This window comes from Dendrobates tinctorius, unplaced genomic scaffold (assembly GCF_039654945.1).
Source record: "Dendrobates tinctorius isolate UK_male_01 unplaced genomic scaffold, ASM3965494v1 ptg000140l, whole genome shotgun sequence".
In the NCBI taxonomy this organism is placed as follows: Eukaryota; Metazoa; Chordata; class Amphibia; order Anura; family Dendrobatidae; genus Dendrobates; species Dendrobates tinctorius.
Genome location: NW_027361808.1, coordinates 19512910 through 19532549, shown reverse-complemented (window position 1 = coordinate 19532549; position 19640 = coordinate 19512910). Strand labels below are relative to the sequence as shown.

Here is a 19640-nt window from a genome sequence, read left to right as displayed (position 1 = left end):
TCATGATGATGTATGGCCTAGCGCAGGAAAGACCTGGCTATAAGGAAGATATAAGAGCTGATGGAAGAACCTGCATCTCATGGACAGGTATTAAGAGAGCTAAGAGATGAGAATAAGATTGAATCAGCATGGGAGCAGTTTAGAAAAATCTTATACTCATCTCTCTTCGACTTTCCCGGTACCTGTTGCACAGTTCCCTCTCCTCCCAACTGCTCTTTTATTCAACTCTACTAAAATGTTATTCCAATAGTAAGCAAAGGTGAATGTTAACATGAAGCCAATGTTAAATAGCCATTCAAAATTTATAAATTGGAACGCTCCAGTCAACAAAAGTCATTACCAGATGTTATATGCTCTAGTTTCAACTTGTCCATCCTGTAAACAATTATCTGAATCGTATAATTAAATTAATATGAAAAGTTTCCAGATTACCATGCCATGGATGATTTAATTATCCTCAGAAAAGAATATCTAAACTTACAAAGTAATTATGTGAAATGTGCCTTTGGCATAAATCATTATTGTGAATTTACATTATTTCCATAATTTTATTGCTGGACTTGGCAGGTCTACACAATCTGTTTAATAGAGATGAAACACTTTCACATGAAGTTGTGTTTCATTTTCTTTTTCTGATTCATATTTGCTAGTATTGAAATTATTAGAGCACCACCACAACTTCAACTGTGACTTTCACAAAACATCAGAAAACAGTTTTAATAGCAATTTTCTAAATATACTTCAATTGCCAGACTAACTTATTTTCAAGAACTTTGCTATGTGACACAACTGCATAAACTGGCTCTATTGCATATGGCTATATTTATTAAATAAGTTATAGGAAGTATAAAAATGGAACTGTGATTTAAAAATTAAAAAAATTGCATAAATCAATATTACAGGTGAATGCAAGAAACTTTGTGATATATTGTATCAAGGAAATCAGCCTCCTTCCCCACTTCTTACTCTTCCATCAGTCTCCTGAATTTGTATCCACTCTGAAAATAACAGCTCAAATATGTCCTGCTCATACGAGACTGATGGCCTGCTCGCTGTGGTATCATTTGACACAGCCCATTATATGTTGTAAAGATGGGAGGAACAATGAGGAGCAGGGAGAGGAAACAGGCCGAGGGAAACATAAAGATTGAAGTGAGCTTTGTAACAAATTATTTACATCACACAAAGCTGATTCACATCCATACAACTCAGCTTTGCTATGTAATTTCCTCCATGTGCATCAAATCGTGTATGGGAGCGATCATACAAGTTAGTCACCCCCAACCCTCCAGCTCCCAGTTTATTGTAAATCAGAGATCGAACATGCAGAAGGAAAAACTAGGGAAAATGTCAGATACAAGTCTCATTATGGCCATAACTAGTGCTATTAGTCAGGTACACACATAGGACAGGTTATTCTGAAAAGATAGATTTTCAGGAGTAAATAGACCAGCCATTCTGAATAGTGTAACCCAAAATACTAAATGTGCATGTATTCAATTCTAACCAGAGGGAAAGATTTATTTTAAGTGTGGTTATACGTATTTATCAGTCATCCCTATTTATGAGTTGCTTGTATACACCATAACCAGCACAAGTATTCTGGCCTACAATCATAATGTCCCTTCTTCACTCTCATCAGCTAGGGAGGATTAAGAAAGAGTAGTCACCCTACTTCACCTTGACTTCCTATAGCAATGATAGTAATACTATCAAACATCACAAATTCTCTCAATCTATTGATTATATTGCAGTAAGCATTTTGCTTACCCATGATTAGGCAAAAAATATGGCCGGGCCATTGATTATGAGAGTAGACTATGAGTGTTGGCTGCAGTGGGTGCATTTAGAGGACTTGCATCTTGCACACGTATCAATTTTCCCCTCTGCAGGTTTTGTCTTTAATTTGCAATTGATATTGAGCTAGTGGGTGGAGAATAGCAGCAATGATGTCTCCCATGCTTGCTTTTCTTTCTTTAGGCAGCACATACCGAAGCAACTAAGGCATTGAGAAAATTAAACAGCTATAGAGTTGGTGAATCCAGCTCTGATATAAGCTAGTATACATTTTAGAAAGCTGCAGTGCCATGTCTTTACTTGCTTTTGTCTGGCTCTGCTCTTCTCTCTTCTGCATCCTCCATTCTCCATAGACTTCAATAAGCCCTGTAACCTAACCCCTCACTGTGCTAATGGTATGACTTGGTTTGATCAAGACAGATTTGAGCTGTTTTTTTTTTTTTTTGAGTGATAAATTCTGGAGGCACGGGGACGAGGAAGAGGTGGGTCATCATAGATGGAGAAGAAAGATTTCTCTGATACGATGTATAACAACGTTTCATGTATTCATTTGTACTATTAATTTTTTTTATAAAGATTGGTGAAAATTCTGTTCCCATTTAACTCCGCACCAGCAAAAAATTAGCTCAGATTCTAAAGCCACAATTTAAAAAAAAAAAAAGTTGGGATTCTGTGTAAAGAAACAAGAATGCAATGATCTGGAATTCTCTTTTAGCCATATTTTATTTACAACAGAACATACAATACATGTCAGGAGTTTAAAGTTAGACTTTTCTATTTCATTTAAAAAAAATTATCTAATTTAGAAATAGATGGCAGCAATACATCTCCAAAAAAGTTAGAACAAGACCTTGTCTATCTTGTATCATCCCTTTTTTGTCTGTAAACGTTTCGGCAGTGAGGAGACCAATTGCTATGCTGCAGTTTTGGGAGAGGCATGTTCTCCCATTCTTGTCTAATGTAGAATTCTAGCTGCTCAACAGTCCTGGATGTTTTTGATGGATTTTTTTGTTTCATAATGCACCAAATATTTTCTGTTGGTAAAATGCAGGTGGCCAGTTCATCACCTGAGTTCCTCTCCTTAGAAACCGTGCTGTTGTGATGGATGGAGTATGTGGTATGGCATTGTCATGCTGAAATATGCAAAGCCCTCCCTGAAATAGACACTGTCTGGATTCTGGATGAAAGCATATATTGTTCCAAAACCTATATAATGCTCAGCATTGATAGTGCCTTTCAAATTTTGTAAGCTGCCCATCCCATTGGCACTAATGCAGCACCATAGGAACAAAAGTGCAGGCTTTTGAACTGTGCACTTATAACTGTCATGATACCAGTGCTGGGTGACCGGCACTTCTGGGGTTAATGTTCTGATCGCAGTGCAGACTCTCACCTGCACACCTGGGACCTATTATGGTGGCCTCCCATTGGTTCTGGGGAGGCTTCTTATAGCCTCAGGAAGCTCCCATCCCCCGTCAGTTATACTTTCGCCCTTGGCATTGTGTGGTGACCCCTGAGTGTGTTAGTGCTGTGTTCTGGTTGTTTGATTCTCTGTGTATGACTCGGTCTGTTCTCTGGATATCGCTTTGGATTCTGCCTGGTACCTTCTATGTCCGTTTGGTTTTTGATCTCTGCTTGGCCCTGACTGTCCGTTCTGTCTCATCCCTGGTACTGTATTGATATCTTGTGTATGACCTTTGGCTTTGTCTGACCTTCCGTCTGTTTATCCCTCCTGTACCTCGCTTGCCTGTATTGTGCCTGACTTCTGCTTTGCCCGACTCTGAGTTTTCTTCCTCCTCTGAAAGCAGGACGCTATGCCCCGCACCCTTGCAGTCACATGACCGTTCACATGACCGTAGGTCCTGTGCCTGCTTTCTAAACTTCTACATTCAGGTCCCGTGCATCGTTATTGTCTGGCTGTTCTTGTCCGCAGGGGTCTCTACGGTGCGGGTGAGTCCCTGCTTAGCACAGGCTGTACGCCGGCGATGTCAGGACCCTGACATTATAACTAACCCATTAAGTTTTTTGGGGGTTTTTCTTGGCAGAGAGTTATGGATCCCATACAGTCTTTGGCTGACTGGATGAAAAGTCTGAGTCAGATGTTTCAGGGTTTATCTCTGGAGCAGCAAGCTCTGGCTCGTTCTCAGCAGCAGGTTTCTGAGAAAGTGCGGGGGGCTTTAGCTGCTGGGTCTCTGGGGGCTGGGGCAAGTGATGTTGTTTTGGTGTCCCCAGAACCACCTGTTAAACTGCCTGACTTTTTTTCTGGAAACAAAAAAGAGTTCATGGAGGGGTGCAAACTTTTTTTTAGTTTGAGACCACGTTCCTCTGGGGACGAAAGTCAGAAGGTTGGGGTCGTTATGTCTCTATTAAGAGGGTCCCCACAAGCTTGGGCTTTCTCCCTTCCTCCCACTGCCCCTGAAAGAGTGTCGGTGAATGCATTTTTTGAGGCCCTCGGGCACATTTATGATGAGCCTGACCGAGTGCGAGAGGCAGAGTACATGGTGATGAGTGTCTGTCAGGGGAAACACTCAGCCGAATGGTTTTGTACTGAGTTCCGCCGCTGGGCCGCAGAGGTCTCTTTGAACGACACCGCACTCCGAGGACTCTTTTGCAGAGGCTTGTCCGAGTGGCTGCAGGATGCCTTGGCGTTACATCCCCCACCTAACTCTCTCGAGGACGCCATGACCCAGGCCATCCGGATGGACCGCAGGCTGCGGGCCAGAGGGGTCATGCAGGAGGAAACTCCAATGTTCCCCAGTGGAAAAGAGACTGCCCCTGAGCTCATGGATGTAGGCGCCCTCTCCCTGAAGGATACGGAGAGGAAACGCCGGAAGGACAAGCAGTTATGCTTTTACTGCGGTAAAATGCGACATTGGAAAAGGGAGTGTCCTGATTGCCCGTCTTCAAACCCGGTCGGCGGGAAACGACTAGGTCTGGGCAGTCAACGGGGAGACTACTCAGACCCACAGGTACCCTTTTCCTCGTTTTCTAAAGTGTTACTGCCTGTGGAACTGTTTGTGGACCATAGTTTTTTTCCTCTACAGCCTTCGTGGACTGCGGGTCATCGATTAATCTCATTGACTCCCAATTGGTCACACACTGCAAGATAGGGACAGTTAGGCTCAAGGTTCCGATCAAGGTTATGGCCATTGACTCCTCTCCCCTCACTAAGGAGGGAATTCGCTTTATGTCTGACTCGTTTTCGCTCAGAGTGGGCGCTACTCATGTGGAAAACCTAAGTTGTTTTGTGCTGGACAATCTACCTGCAGGGTTGGTGTTGGGCATGCCCTGGTTACAACGCCATAACCCAGTTATTAACTGGAAAACGGGGGAGATTGTTCAATGGGGGTTAATTGATTTTGAGTCATGTGATAAATCCGCACTGCTGGTTGAACCTGTTAAATCTGTGTCTGTATTATCTGTCGAGCTGGAAGGTATTCCGGAATGCCTGAAGGACTTCAAAGATGTATTCTCCGAAAGCGAGGCCGAGACCTTACCGCCACATAGACCCTTTGCGCTATTGAGCTGGTCCCGGGGGCTAAATTACCTAAAGCCCGGCTGTTTAATTTGTCCGGTCCTAAGCGCTTGGCTATGAAGGAGTACGCCCAGACAGGCCCGTTGGTCACTTTTTTTTTCTCGTTTCCAGTTTTCGATTACATTCCGTACAGGGTCAAAGAATGTCAAGGCTGACGCCTTATCTCGTAGTTTTCACCCTGTGTCTGTCCCTGAGCCATCGTCATCCATTCTGCAACCTGGGGTGATGTTAGCAGGGATCTCGTCTGAATTGGAACGGGAAATTGAGGGGGCCCAGTCGCTGGCTCCTGCGGCCAAGCCAGGGGGCAAGTTGTTTGTCCCAGAGCAACTTCGCCTTAAACTCTTGCAAGAGTTTGCACGAATCCAAGTTGTGTGCTCACCCTGGTATATCAGCCACAGGGTGAGCATCAGGATCTTCTGGTGGCCTACTCTGGGTTCTGATATTAAGAAATTCATTTCTGTTTGTGGGGTCTGCACTCGTTCTAAAAGCTCCCATAGCCGGCCGGCGGGGGAGCTGATGCCCTTGGAAGTTCCGGAAAGACCGTGGACCCATCTGTCCATGGATTTTATTACCAATCTTCCCTCTTCCAGGGGTAATACGGTGGTATGGGTAGTGGTGGACAGATTTTCTAAGCAGGCTCATTTTGTACCCCTGTCCGCATTACCTTCTGCTGAGTTCTTATCCAGATTGTTTGTGCAGCACGTGGTCCGCTTGCATGGGGTACCCCTGAATGTGGTGTCTGATCGTGGTGTGCAGTTTGTGGCTAAGTTTTGGCGTGCTTTCTGCAAAAAATTAGGGATATCTCTGTCCTTTTCGTCTGCATACCATCCTGAGAGTAATGGTCAGACGGAACGCACTAATCAGTCTCTGGAACAGATCCTCAGATGTCTGACTTCTGCTAGACAGAATGACTTGTGTGATATACTGTCGTTGGCCGAATTTGCCTTCAATAGTCGGGTGAGTCAATCCACTGGTATGTCCCCTTTCTTGATCAACTATGGGTTCAGTCCTCATTTTGGTGAGTTCTCTCGTCTGGATTCGGGGTGCCACGGGGCTGAGGACTCTGTTCAGCGGTTAAAAGATACATGGGCAGAAGTCCAGCGGCGTATATCTAGGTCTCAAGGCAGGTATAAGTTTTTCGCAGACAGGAAACGAACACCCGGTCCCATGTTTCAGGTGGGAGAGAAAGTTTGGCTCTCCACGCGAAACATTAAGTTAAAGGTTCCATCAGCCAAGTTGGGCCCCAAATTCATTGGCCCGTACAAGATTGTGGAAAAAATCAACCCGGTAGCGTACAGGCTGTGCCTTCCACCCTCTTTCAAGATCCCTAACGTCTTCCATAGATCTCTACTGAAGCCGTTTGAAGCAGTCCGGGGAGAATCCAAGTCTTCTGCTCCCCCCGGTTTCGGTTGAGGGACATGTGGAATATGAGATTGGTCACATTGTAGATTCTAGGTTGGTACGGCGGTCAGTAGTGTACAGTACCTAGTTCATTGGAAGGGGAATGGGCCGGAGGACAGGTCCTGGGTGCCGGCCCGGTTGATGCATGCGGATCGTCTGGTTCGGTCTTTCCATGCTAGATACCCGGGCAAGCCTGGGGGTCCAGAGGCCCCCCGTTGAGAGGGGGGCACTGTCATGATACCAGTGCTGGGTGACCGGCACTTCTGGGGTTAATGTTCTGATCGTAGTGCAGACTCTCACCTGCACACCTGGGACCTATTAGGGTGGCCTCTCATTGGTTCTGGGGAGGCTTCTTATAGCCTCAGGAAGCTCCCATCCCTCGTCAGTTATACTTTCGCCCTTGACATTGTGTGGTGACCCCTGAGTGTGTTAGTGCTGTGCTCTGATTGCTTGATTCTCTGTGTATGACTCGGTCTGTTCTCTGGATATCACTTTGGATTCTGCCTGGTACCTTCTATATCACTTTGGTTTTTGATCTCTGCTTGGCCCTGACTGTCCGTTCTGTCTCATCCCTGGTACTGTATTGATATCTTGTGTATTACCTTTGGCTTTGCCTGACCTTCCGTCTGTTTATCCTTCCTGTACCTCGCTTGCCTGTATTGTGCCTGACTTCTGCTTTGCCCGACTCTGAGTTTTCTTCCTCCTCTGAAAGCAGGACGCTAAGCCCCACCCCCTTGCAGTCACATGACCGTTCACATGACCGTAGGTCCTGTGCCTGCTTTCTAAACTTCTACATTCAGGTCCTGTGCATCATTATTGTCCGGCTGTTATTGTCCCCAGGGGTCCCTACGGTGCGGGTGAGTCCCTGCTTAGCGCAGGCTGTACGCCAGCGATGTCAGGACCCTGACAATAACAAGCTGGATTGTTCCTCTCCTCTTGAGTCCGCAGGCCATGGCGTTTCTGGTTTCTATATAAAATTTGAAATTTTGATTCATCTGATCACAGAACAGTTTCTTTTTGCCGCAGTTCATTTTATATGAGATTTGGTGTAAAGAAGACGGCAGCATTTCTGGACTGTGTTGATATATGGCTTCTTTTTTGTATGATAGATCTTTATCTTGTATTTACGAATTCCATGACAAACTATGATCACAGACAATGATTCATGAAAGTATTCCTGAACCCATACAGTAATTTGCATGACTGAATCATGCCTGTTTTTAGCACCACCTGAGGGCCCATAGATTACACGAATTGACTGTTAACTGTTGTCTTTATTCCTTTTGCACATGGATTTCACCAGAATCTTTGAATATTTTGATGAAATGATGTACTGTAGATGGTGGGATCTTCAAAATCTCTGAAATTTTTCATTGAGGAACTTTTTTTTAATTGTTCCACAAGTAAGAGAGTGATTTGTGGGCTCTCTCTCACATAGGGATAGTGATCACATAATGTAGCCTCCATTAGTAACCTTTACATCAGCCAAGAAGCAACGGTCCGAACGGAACACAGTGATATGACATGGATCAAAGTAGAGAGAGGCAGCAGACAAGGCTGCATTCTATTACCATTTCCCTTCAATTTATATGTGGAAGCTACTTTCAGGAAGTGCCGGAAAAAAAGAAGGAATCAAAATAGCTGGAATAATCAACAATCTTAAATATGCAGACGATACAATATTGATAGCAACAAGCGTAGATGGAATGAAACACTTATTTCGGAGTGTCAAGATGGAAAGCTTGAACATGGGACTGCTACTCAACTCAAAGAAGACTAAGATATTGACTACTGCCAGGTAAGCCAGCGACACATTTGAGATGGATGCAAATGAATTGCAAGTTGTAAAGGACTTCTGTCTACTCAGATCGATGATAGCTGAAGATGCAGCGATGACATCGGAAGTCAATAGGAGAATAGCTATGGGCAAATCGACAATGAAGTCACTGGACAAAGTCTTCAATGTGGGAACATTTCACTTATGATGAATACATGGCTCATACGTAGTCTGGTATTTCTGTAGTAGTACCGTATGAATGCGAAACCTGGACAATAAAGAAACAAGACAATAGAAGAATTGGTGCATTTGAAATGTTGTGCTGGAGAAGAATGTTATCAATACTATGGATAGCATGAAGAACAAATAATTCAATCTTAAAACAAATAAAGCCAGACATATCACTGGAAATAAGGATAACAAAGATATGACTTGCCTATTTTGGACACATCATACGAAGAGAGCAATCACTGGAGAAGGACATAATGGTTGGAAGAATAGAAGAAACAAGGTGAAGGTGAAGACCAGCAACGCGATGGCTTGGTACAATCAAAATAACAGCACAGAAGACCCTGTGTAACGCTGGTGGGTGTGGACCCACTTTGCCACGCGCTGGGCTTACCCTGGAGGGGCATGACTAAGGGCATGTCTACCGGGTCTACACTAGGGCCCCTGATGATGAGGATACGCTGCGCTGTCGGTAGACACCAGGTACCACTGCAGAGCAGTCCAGAGGGTCATTTGTGGCTGTTCTGAAGAAAGAGTCGGAGTGACTCTGAAACATGTTGACAGTAAACCAACATTAAATCTTCCATCGTAACTTGTCATTTCTCCAGCTGCACAGGATACTTCCATCACCCGTGGCAAATTTCAGATTTCATCTTTTAGCAGAAATATTTAGCACTCAGACATTGTAGGAGAATGAACTGGGTTACTTGAGACATACATCAACCATTATCTGCATCATCACAACACAGAGGATTGCAGGAAAAAACAGAACCAGAGAGACAATGTAGTGAAGAATGCAGCTCCATCTGTTGTCTGTTCAGCACAGTCCCTCTACAGCACAATCCTGCGATTATATATTTGGAAAACTATATCGGTGAGAGATGGCAAAAACAGGCCATGATATTCCTTACTGATATTACTTGCAACTTTTTCCTCTGTTATAGAAACAGAGAGCAATAAAGTAGAACTCAGAATATTGCACATTTAATATTGAATTTGGTATCAGATGTAAGATCTGGTTGTGGCAAGAATTCAAAGTCAAGATGGTTACTTACATGTACTCAGCCATTCATGGGTTAGACAAAAAGGTCTGTGTCTATGCAAAGGCCAGGGTGGACCTGAACTATGGAAACAGCTGTGCGGTCTGCACTACGGTTTTTGGAACTCAAATCGAAGTACATGTGAGGAATTGAAACAATGTGGCAAACTGTGCTATTCTTTTTTCGCAATTCTTGAGTTTTATTTTTGTGGGAGATACAGAAACAGCATAGCGCAGTCAGCTTGACTGTTGTAGGGGCCTAGCCTTCCTGTGGTATGTGCAGCCCCTTTAATGCTATCTCTCCCTTCCTGAGATTTTCTTTAAATGATCCTAACATTTTCCTAGTAGTGATCTGCTTGATAAACTAAATTTAACCCTACATTATTGTCTGTTTCATTTTCAGATGTAGATGAATGTACATTAGGATTAAACAACTGCACAAAACACTCCATGTGCATAAACACTGCGGGTGGTTTTCAGTGTCTCCTCCCTGAGTGTCCAAAACCCATCGGGAATGTCAGCTATGTGAAGACATCACCCATGTAAGTAGAGAATCCTTAACATGGTTGAGTTGAATGTTAGTTACTCTACCCTAATGAATCATAAAATACCATGAAGTTGAAATGTATAACCTCACATGTAGCCACAGATTGCATTCAGGCTAGAGCGTTACTCTCACTTCCAAGATACTGTTGCAGAAGATAAGGTTCAATGCAATTTATTCATCTTATGCTTGGAAACAAAGAGTATCCTTTGGAATTTTTAGCCTTCAATCAGGCCTTTTTACATTTAGCGATGCACCAGCGATCCAACCAGCGATACGACCTGGTCAGGATCGCTGGTGTATCGCTAAATGATCGCTAGTGAGCTTTCACACAGAAAGATCTCACAGCGATGCAGCAGCGACGCAGCGCACGATACTCGCCTTTCACACACAGCGATCCTGATGTCCTCCCGCCCGCCTCCACGCGTCGCTCGTCGTCACAGCAGGAAGCCCCAGAAATGGAAATGGAACTGCCCGATCTCGCGCGATCAGCGATGAGCAGCGGGGGAGCCGGTTCGAGGTAAGTGTCACACATAGCGATATCGCTAGCGATATCGCTATAACGTCACAAAACCGGTGACGTTTTAGCGATATTGCTAGCGATATCGCTATGTGTAAAACCCCCTTGGAAACAAAGAGTATCCTTTGGAATTTTTAGCCTTCAATCATCTTCTTCATTTTGTCTGAAATATATTCTATTGAATTATTATTCCTTGAAAGTGGAGAAATGCACGGCAGTTCCGAAATTGGCTTAATGGGAGTCTGTCATCCCTAAAATGTATTTTAAATGGACTATTCAGTGTTGTTGGGACTTAGCCAATATACTATACTTGTTATACTTGTTATACTATAACAACCATACTAGCACAGTATCAGTTGCTGCTATAGTGCCTGAGAAAATTAGCTTTTTATTCATATTCAAATAAGAAGGCTTCGGTGCACCCATGGCGCTGCCAAGAGTGTGGTGCACCGTCATACCTCCTCATTTGCATATTGGGGCCTTACCCTGCTTCTGATTGTCAATGCTTGACTCCCATAGCGAAAACACTCTGAATGCTGCCACGTATGTACAGCTGAGCATGCATGCAGTTGCTGCGCTCGTTTTCCTATGTCTCCTTTCTTCTGACACTGTTGTTACACTTATACACCCAGTACTGCTGCGAGCGCTGTCAGAGGAAAGAAGGCAGTGAGGAGAATGTTCTCGGCTACACACATACACCAGCAGTAATCAGTGTTCGCTCTGGGAATTGTTAATCAGAAGAGGGGGAAAGGCCCCAATATGCATATGAGGAGGTATAACAGTGCCCCACACTCTTGGCCATGCCAAGGGTGCACCAAAGTCTCCTCATTTGCATATGAAGTAAAAGTTGTTTTCTCAAACACTGTTCCAGGAATATGTTGAATGATACTATGGTTGCTATAGGTCAAAGTTCCCTACAACACTGTGTTGACCATTTAATATGGATTTTTTTGGGTGACAGACTCCCTTTAAACAACTGTCTAGGAACAATCATTATGCTACGTTTTGTTTAGGCTATCCATTACCTGCGTAATTGTATACAGTTGTCTTCTGCACTGTGTAGGAGAACATTGCTACTGGCACTTCCTGATAGAGCTAGAGAATTTACCAAGACCTGTCAGCTTGCCTTAAAGGGGTATTCCCATTTCCAGGATCCTATCCCAATATGTAGTTGTAATGCTCGTGGGTGGGGACCCACTGCGCCATGGGCCAGGCTTACCGAGGAGGAGCGTGACTAACTGGTTTTCACTAGAGCCTCTGGTGATGTGGTTAGGCTTGGCTGTAGGTAGTCGCCAGGTACCAATCCAGGGAAGTCACCAGGACTGCAGCAGCTGACCGGAGGGTCAGAGGCATGGATATGTGATACAGATAGGCAAAAAACAAAACCGGCTAGTGGTAGGCGGAGTTGCCTAATAAAGGCTCTGCTAGCATGGGATAGGCCGGGAAACCTAATCTCTGCAGGACTTAAATTTCAGAGAGTTAAATTTCTACAGAGACCTGCCATGACCCCTAAGGCAAAATGAATGCCACAAGCAGATGCAGCAGTGCAGCATGAGGCAGATTAACGGAACGGCCTGATGCAGGGAGAAATCGCATGGTGACTACAGGGGCGCTGAAGAGGTATGCAAGTTACCACCATGACCATAATAGGTGTAATAATAATAACATTAGCAAATAATATCTCCTGTTAGAAAAGTAGTAAAGTTTTTCTGATTCGCTATGCCACTTACCCCATGTCCAGGGCATTGTGGTAGCTTATGAAAACTCATATAGAAGTAGTTAGTTAGTAGTTACCGGTTGTAACCATAGATACCCAAGCTACTACAATGCCCTGCATGTGGAGTAAGTGCTATTGGGATAGGATCTTGGCGATGGACATACCCCTTTAAATGTCTCTTTTTTACCAGTTGTTATGAAAGTTTTTGTTTTTTAAAAATACGGTTAAGGGGGTTATACACATAGCAATATTGCTAGCAATATCGCTAAAGCATCACCGATTTTGTGACGCAGCAGTGATATTGCTTGTGATATCGCTATGTGTGATACTTACCTCCGACCGGCTCCCCCGCTGTCTGTCGCTGATCGCGCAGCTCCATTTCTCGTCGGGCGCTTCCTGCTGGCGCCGACGAGCGACGCGTGGACGCGGGCGGGAGAACGTCAGGATTGCAGCGTCTGAAAGGTAAGTAACGACCGCTGCTGCGTCGCTGCATCGCTGTGAGATCTGCCTGTTTGGCAGCTCACTAGCGACCATTTAGCGATGCACCAGCGATCCTGACCGGGTCGTATCATGGTCGGGATCGCTGGTGCATCGCTAAATGTAAAGGGGCCTTTAGAGCAGTCAGATAATTGACATTACTGGAGATTGAAAAAACAAACAAACAAAAAAAAAGTATTTGCCTTACATATCTGTTTAAGTACATACTTGCAATAATCATTAAATAACAATTTAAGCATATTTTATTCTTCCTGTAAATTTATAAATACATAGACAATTACTGTATGTTGTATCCTTTTGTCAATATAGTGTGTCATAACTCACTCTGAATAATATTGAGTAATACTCATTGAATAATATTGGCGTGTGCTACCTGGTAAATAGTAACACCCAGTTGTCATTTTTTCTTATATTTCCTTGAGAAATAATAGAAAAACAGAAAGAATATTTCTAAGAAATGATTCTCTGAAAATTGTCACTTATGGAAAATAAAGCAATTACTATAAAGTGATTGTCAAGACATCTGGCAGTTCCTTTTTATATGTTGGACATTCACATATTTGGAGGATGACTGATTAGAGAGAAATCTAATAGTTGGATGCAGGGGTGGATTAAGGGTAGCCAGGGCCCGGGGCAGTTCAGACTCTGTGGGCCCCCCTCGTCACGTGACGGGGGTCACGAATCGTAGAGCCACACTCTACATAGAGAATAATGGAGCATCCAGCACCGACCTCCACCTGCAGAGCCCCACTCCACATAGAGAATAATGGAGCCTCCAGCACCGACCTCCACCCGCAGAGCCGCACTCCACATAGAGAATAATGGAGCCTCCAGCACCGACCTCCACCCGCAGAGCCGCACTCCACATAGAGAATAATGGAGCCTCCAGCACCGACCTCCACCCGCAGAGCCGCACTCCACATAGAGAATAATGGAGCCTACAGCACCGACCTCCACCCGCACTCCACATAGAGAATAATGGAGCCTCCAGCACCGACCTCCACCCGCAGAGCCGCACTCCACACAGAGAATAATGGGGCCTCCAGCACTGACCTCCACCCGCAGAGCCGCACTCCACACAGAGAATAATGGAGCCTCCAGCACCGACCTCCACCCGCACTCCACAAAGAGAATAATGGAGCCTCCAGCACCGACCTCCACCCGCAGAGCCGCACTCCACATAGAGAATAATGGAGCCTCCAGCACCGACCTCCACCCGCAGAGCCACACTTCACATAGAGAATAATGGAGCCTCCAGCACCGACCTCCACCCGCAGAGCCGCACTCCACATAGAGAATAATGGGGCCTCCAGCACCTACCTCCACCCGCAGAGCCGCACTCCACATAGAGAATAATGGAGCCTCCAGCACTGACCTCCACCCGCAGAGCCGCACTCCACATAGAGAATAATGGGGCCTCCAGCACTGACCTCCACCCGCAGAGCCGCACTCCACATAGAGAATAATGGAGCCTCCAGCACCGACCTCCACCCGCAGAGCCACACTCCACATAGAGAATAATGGGGCCTCCAGCACTGACCTCCACCCGCAGAGCCGCACTCCACATAGAGAATAATGGGGCCTCCAGCACTGACCTCCACCCGCAGAGCCGCACTCCACATAGAGAATAATGGAGCCTCCAGCACTGACCTCCACCCACAGAGCCGCACTCCACATAGAGAATAATGGGGCCTCCAGCACCGACCTCCACCCGCAGAGCCGCACTCCACATAGAGAATAATGGAGCCTCCTGCACCGACCTCCACCCGCACTCCACATAGAGAATAATGGGGCCTCCAGCACCTACCTCCACCCGCAGAGCCGCACTCCACATAGAGAATAATGGGGCCTCCAGCACCGACCTCCACCCGCAGAGCCGCACTCCACATAGAGAATAATGGGGCCTCCAGCACCGACCTCCACCCGCAGAGCCGCACTCCACATAGAGAATAATGGAGCCTCCAGCACCGACCTCCACCCGCAGAGCCACACTCCACATAGAGAATAATGGAGCCTCCAGCACCGACCTCCACCCGCACTCCACATAGAGAATAATGGGGCCTCCAGCACCTACCTCCACCCGCAGAGCCGCACTCCACATAGAGAATGGAGCCTCCAGCACCGACCTCCACCCGAGGAGCCGCACTCCACATAGAGAATAATGGAGCCTCCAGCACTGACCTCCACCCGCAGAGCCGCACTCCACATAGAGAATAATGGAGCCTCCGGCACCGACCTCCACCCGCAGAGCCGCACTCCACATAGAGAATAATGGAGCCTCCGGCACCGACCTCCACCCACAGAGCCGCACTCCACATAGAGAATAATGGAGCCTCCTGCACCGACCTCCACCCGCACTCCACATAGAGAATAATGGAGCCTCCAGCACCGACCTCCACCCGCAGAGCCGCACTCCACATAGAGAATAATGGGGCCTCCAGCACCTACCTCCACCCGCAGAGCCGCACTCCACATAGAGAATAATGGGGCCTCCAGCACCGACCTCCACCCGCAGAGCCGCACTCCACATAGAGAATAATGGGGCCTCCAGCACCGACCTCCACCCGCAGAGCCGCACTCCACATAGAGAATAATGGAGCCTCCTGCACCGACCTCCACCCGCAGAGCCGCACTCCACATAGAGAATAATGGGGCCTCCAGCACCGACCTCGACCCGCAGAGCCGCACTCCACATAGAGAATAATGGAGCCTCCAGCACCGACCTCCACCCGCAGAGCCACACTCCACATAGAGAATAATGGAGCCTCCTGCACCGACCTCCACCCGCACTCCACATAGAGAATAATGGAGCCTCCAGCACCGACCTCCACCCGCAGAGCCGCACTCCACATAGAGAATAATGGGGCCTCCAGCACCGACCTCCACCCGCAGAGCCGCACTCCACATAGAGAATAATGGGGCCTCCAGCACTGACCTCCACCCGCAGAGCCGCACTCCACATAGAGAATAATGGGGCCTCCAGCACCGACCTCCACCCGCAGAGCCGCACTCCACATAGAGAATAATGGGGCCTCCAGCACTGACCTCCACCCGCAGAGCCGCACTCCACATAGAGAATAATGGGGCCTCCAGCACCGACCTCCACCCGCAGAGCCGCACTCCACATAGAGAATAATGGAGCCTCCAGCACCGACCTCCACCCGCAGAGCCACACTCCACATAGAGAATAATGGAGCCTCCGGCACCGACCTCCACCCGCAGAGCTGCACTCCACATAGAGAATAATGGAGCCTCCAGCACCGACCTCCACCCGCACTCCACATAGAGAATATTGGAGCCTCCAGCACCGACCTCCACCCGCAGAGCCACACTCCACATAGAGAATAATGGAGCCTCCAGCACTGACCTCCACCCGCAGGGCCGCACTCCACATAGAGAATAATGGAGCCTCCAGCACTGACCTCCACCCGCAGAGCCACACTCCACATAGAGAATAATGGAGCCTCCAGCACCGACCTCCACCCGCACTCCACATAGAGAATAATGGGGCCTCCAGCACCTACCTCCACCCGCAGAGCCGCACTCCACATAGAGAATAATGGGGCCTCCAGCACCGACCTCCACCCGCAGAGCCGCACTCCACATAGAGAATAATGGAGCCTCCAGCACCGACCTCCACCCGCAGAGCCGCACTCCACATAGAGAATAATGGAGCCTCCAGCACCTACCTCCACCCGCAGAGCCACACTCCACATAGAGAATAATGGAGCCTCCGGCACCGACCTCCACCCGCAGAGCCGCACTCCACATAGAGAATAATGGGGCCTCCGGCACCGACCTCCACCTGCAGAGCCGCACTCCACATAGAGAATAATGGAGCCTCCAGCACCGACCTCCACCCGCAGAGCCGCACTCCACATACATGGCTGCTCTCAGTGCTCTGTGCTGTGCGCACAGGACCTGTGATGAGGTCACAGGAGGGGAGGAGACAGGGGTCACATGATCGGGGGCCCTGACACCTTACCTCCTGTGATCTCATCACAAGCCTTTGCACGCTACCAGCAGCATCAGCGTTCACGCTACTTGTAGATGCTGCTGGTAGCAGAGCACATAATGCCGCCCCCACGGTCACTCACTTTTAGGTGGGGAGAAGATGGAGTGCCATTGCAGCAGCCAGCAGGAATGTGGTGGGGGCCCCCTTAGAAGCTCTTGTGGTGGGGGCCCCGGGGCTGAAGCCCCGCCTGCCCTGCCTATAATCCGGCCCTGCGCGGTGGCGGATTATAATGGGGCAATTTACTGGCCTGGGCTGTGGGCCCCTTAACCCCACTGGGCCCGGGGCAACTGCCCAAATTGACCTCATTATAATCCGCCACTGGTTGGATGTTTTAATATTAGTTACTGGGACTTGATAAAGAAAAAGATTCCAAGGTTTTCCCGAAACACTGTAGATAATGTCTACAACTATTTACAATCAGATGCAACATATTTGGGATCTAAAACTTTAGTTTTTCTTTTTTTCATTTTTTGGGGAACCTTCATATACTTCACAGTTTATTTTTTCTTAAAAAACTATAGTAGCCTGCCATGCTTTTTTTTCCCCACAAAATCAGATGGCCAGTGCCATAATGGAGATCAGTGGAGTACAAGTTTGATCTTTTGCACACAATATGCTACATAGCAGTGAATAGACATGTCGAGTGGAATGTGGCATGTCTTATATAGCATTTTCGTAAAACGCAACTGTCAGCATAGATCATTGCCCTAATGGGAACACAGTCTCAGTTAAATATTTTTGCTCATTTTGGATGCAATTATTTTAATAATGCTTTATTTATCCTTTACAGTCAATGTGAACGCAATCCTTGTCCAATGGACAGCCGGTCCTGTCATTATGCACCAAAGACCATCTCCTTCCATTACCTGTCCTTACCTTCAAATATTCCCACACCAGTCTCACTTTTTCGAATGGCAACAGCGTCAGCACCAGGAAGACCGGGCCCAGACAGCCTGAGATTTGGAATAGTGGGAGGAAATAGCAGAGGGAACTTTGTCATGCAAAGATCAGATCGACAGACAGGAGAACTAATACTTGTTCAAAGCCTTCAAGGACCCCAGACCATAGAAGTGGATGTGGACATGTCTGAGTACTTAGATCGCATGTTTCAAGCAAAGCATGTTTCAAAGATCACTGTCTTTGTTTCACCTTATGGCTTTTAATTTAAGGTGATAAAAGAATGAACATTAAGACGCTGCATGATTTGTGAAATTAAATAATCTGTTTACAGAAAGGACATTTGAACTTCAATGGCAACATGGGAAACTGTAGATATAAGTATACTCTTAGTTACCTCACAGACAATACAATTTTAGGGCTGACTCTTTTTAAGTATGCAGCTCCTAAATCAACGCTGGGAGCAGATATACCAAAGTGGGGAAAATAGGTATTTGATACACTGCCAATTTTGCAAGATTTCCCACCTACAAAGAATGGAGAGGTCTGTAATTTGTATTGTAGGTACACTTCAACTGTGAGAGACAGAATCTAAAAATAAAAAACAGAAAATCACATTGCATGATTTTTAAATAGGTAAATTGCATTTTATTGCATGTAAGAAGTATTTGATCATCTACCAACCAGTAAGAATTCTGGCTCTCACAGACCTGTTAGTTTTTCTTTGAGAAGCTCTCTACTTATTACCTGTATTAATTGCACCTGTTTGAACTCGTTACCTGTATAAAAGACACCTATCCACATAATCATAGAATCATAGAATCGTAGAGTTGGAAGGGACCTCCTGGGCCATCTGGTCCAACCCCCTGCTCAAAGCAGGATTCGCTAAATCATCCCAGTCAGATGTCTGTCCAGCCTCTGTTTGAAGACTTCCATTGAAGGAGAACTCACCACTCCTCGTGGCAGCTTGCTCCACTCATTGATCACTCTAACTGTCAAAAAGTTTTTTCTAATATCTAATCTGTGTCTCCTCCCCTTCAGTTTCATCCCATTGCTTCTAGTCTTTCCTTGTGCAAATGAGAATAAAGTTGATCCTTCTACAATGTGACAGCCCTTTAATTATTTGTAGACAGCTATTAAGTCTCCTCTCAGTCTTCTCTTTTGCAAACTAAACATTCCCAAATCCTGCAACCTTTCTTCATAAGACAGGGTTTGCAGACCGGTCACCATTCTGGTCGCTCTTTTCTGAACTTGCTCCAGTTTCTTGATGTCTTTTTTAAAATGTGGTGCCCAAAACTGGACACAATATTCCAGATGAGGTCTGACCAAAGAGGAGTAGAGGGAAATAATGACTTCATGTGATCTAGACTGTATGCTTCTGTTAATACATCCTAGAATTGCATTTGCCTTTTTTGCTGCTGCATCACACTGTTGACTCATATTCAGTCTGTGATCTATTAGTATACCCAAGTCTTTTTCACATGTGCTGTCACTTAGCCCTATTCCTCCCATTCTGTATATGCTTTTTTCATTTTTATTGCCCAGAATTAGTACTTTGCATTTCTCCCTGTTAAAAACCATTCTGTTAGTTGCTGCCCACTTCTCCAGTTTATTTAAATCTTTTTGAATCCTCTCTCTCTCTTCTCTAGTATTAGCTATCCCTCCTAGCTTT

General features: G+C 46.2%; 1 protein-coding gene and 1 long non-coding RNA gene across 3 annotated transcripts in view; one reads left to right on the top strand and one right to left on the bottom strand.

Annotated features, from left to right (window-relative positions):
- Positions 1-18807, top strand: part of FBLN7 (fibulin 7) — a 355887-nt gene extending 337080 nt beyond the window's left edge. Inside the window, exons 7-8 of the mRNA XM_073545161.1 lie at positions 10181-10319; positions 17862-18807. Coding sequence (XP_073401262.1) covers positions 10181-10319; positions 17862-18234 — 512 coding nt within the window. The 3' untranslated portion in view covers positions 18235-18807. The remainder of the gene's footprint in view (positions 1-10180; positions 10320-17861) is intronic.
- LOC141049048 (uncharacterized) overlaps positions 1-19640 on the bottom strand; it is a 242606-nt gene that overhangs the window by 142839 nt on the left and 80127 nt on the right. The window contains exon 5 of one of the 2 annotated variants that reach the window (XR_012220235.1): positions 8372-8778. The exons of the other annotated variant lie outside the window; for it this stretch is intronic. This is a non-coding gene — a long non-coding RNA (uncharacterized lncRNA). Of the gene's footprint in view, positions 1-8371; positions 8779-19640 lie in introns of those variants that run through there. 2 annotated transcript variants of the gene reach the window in all.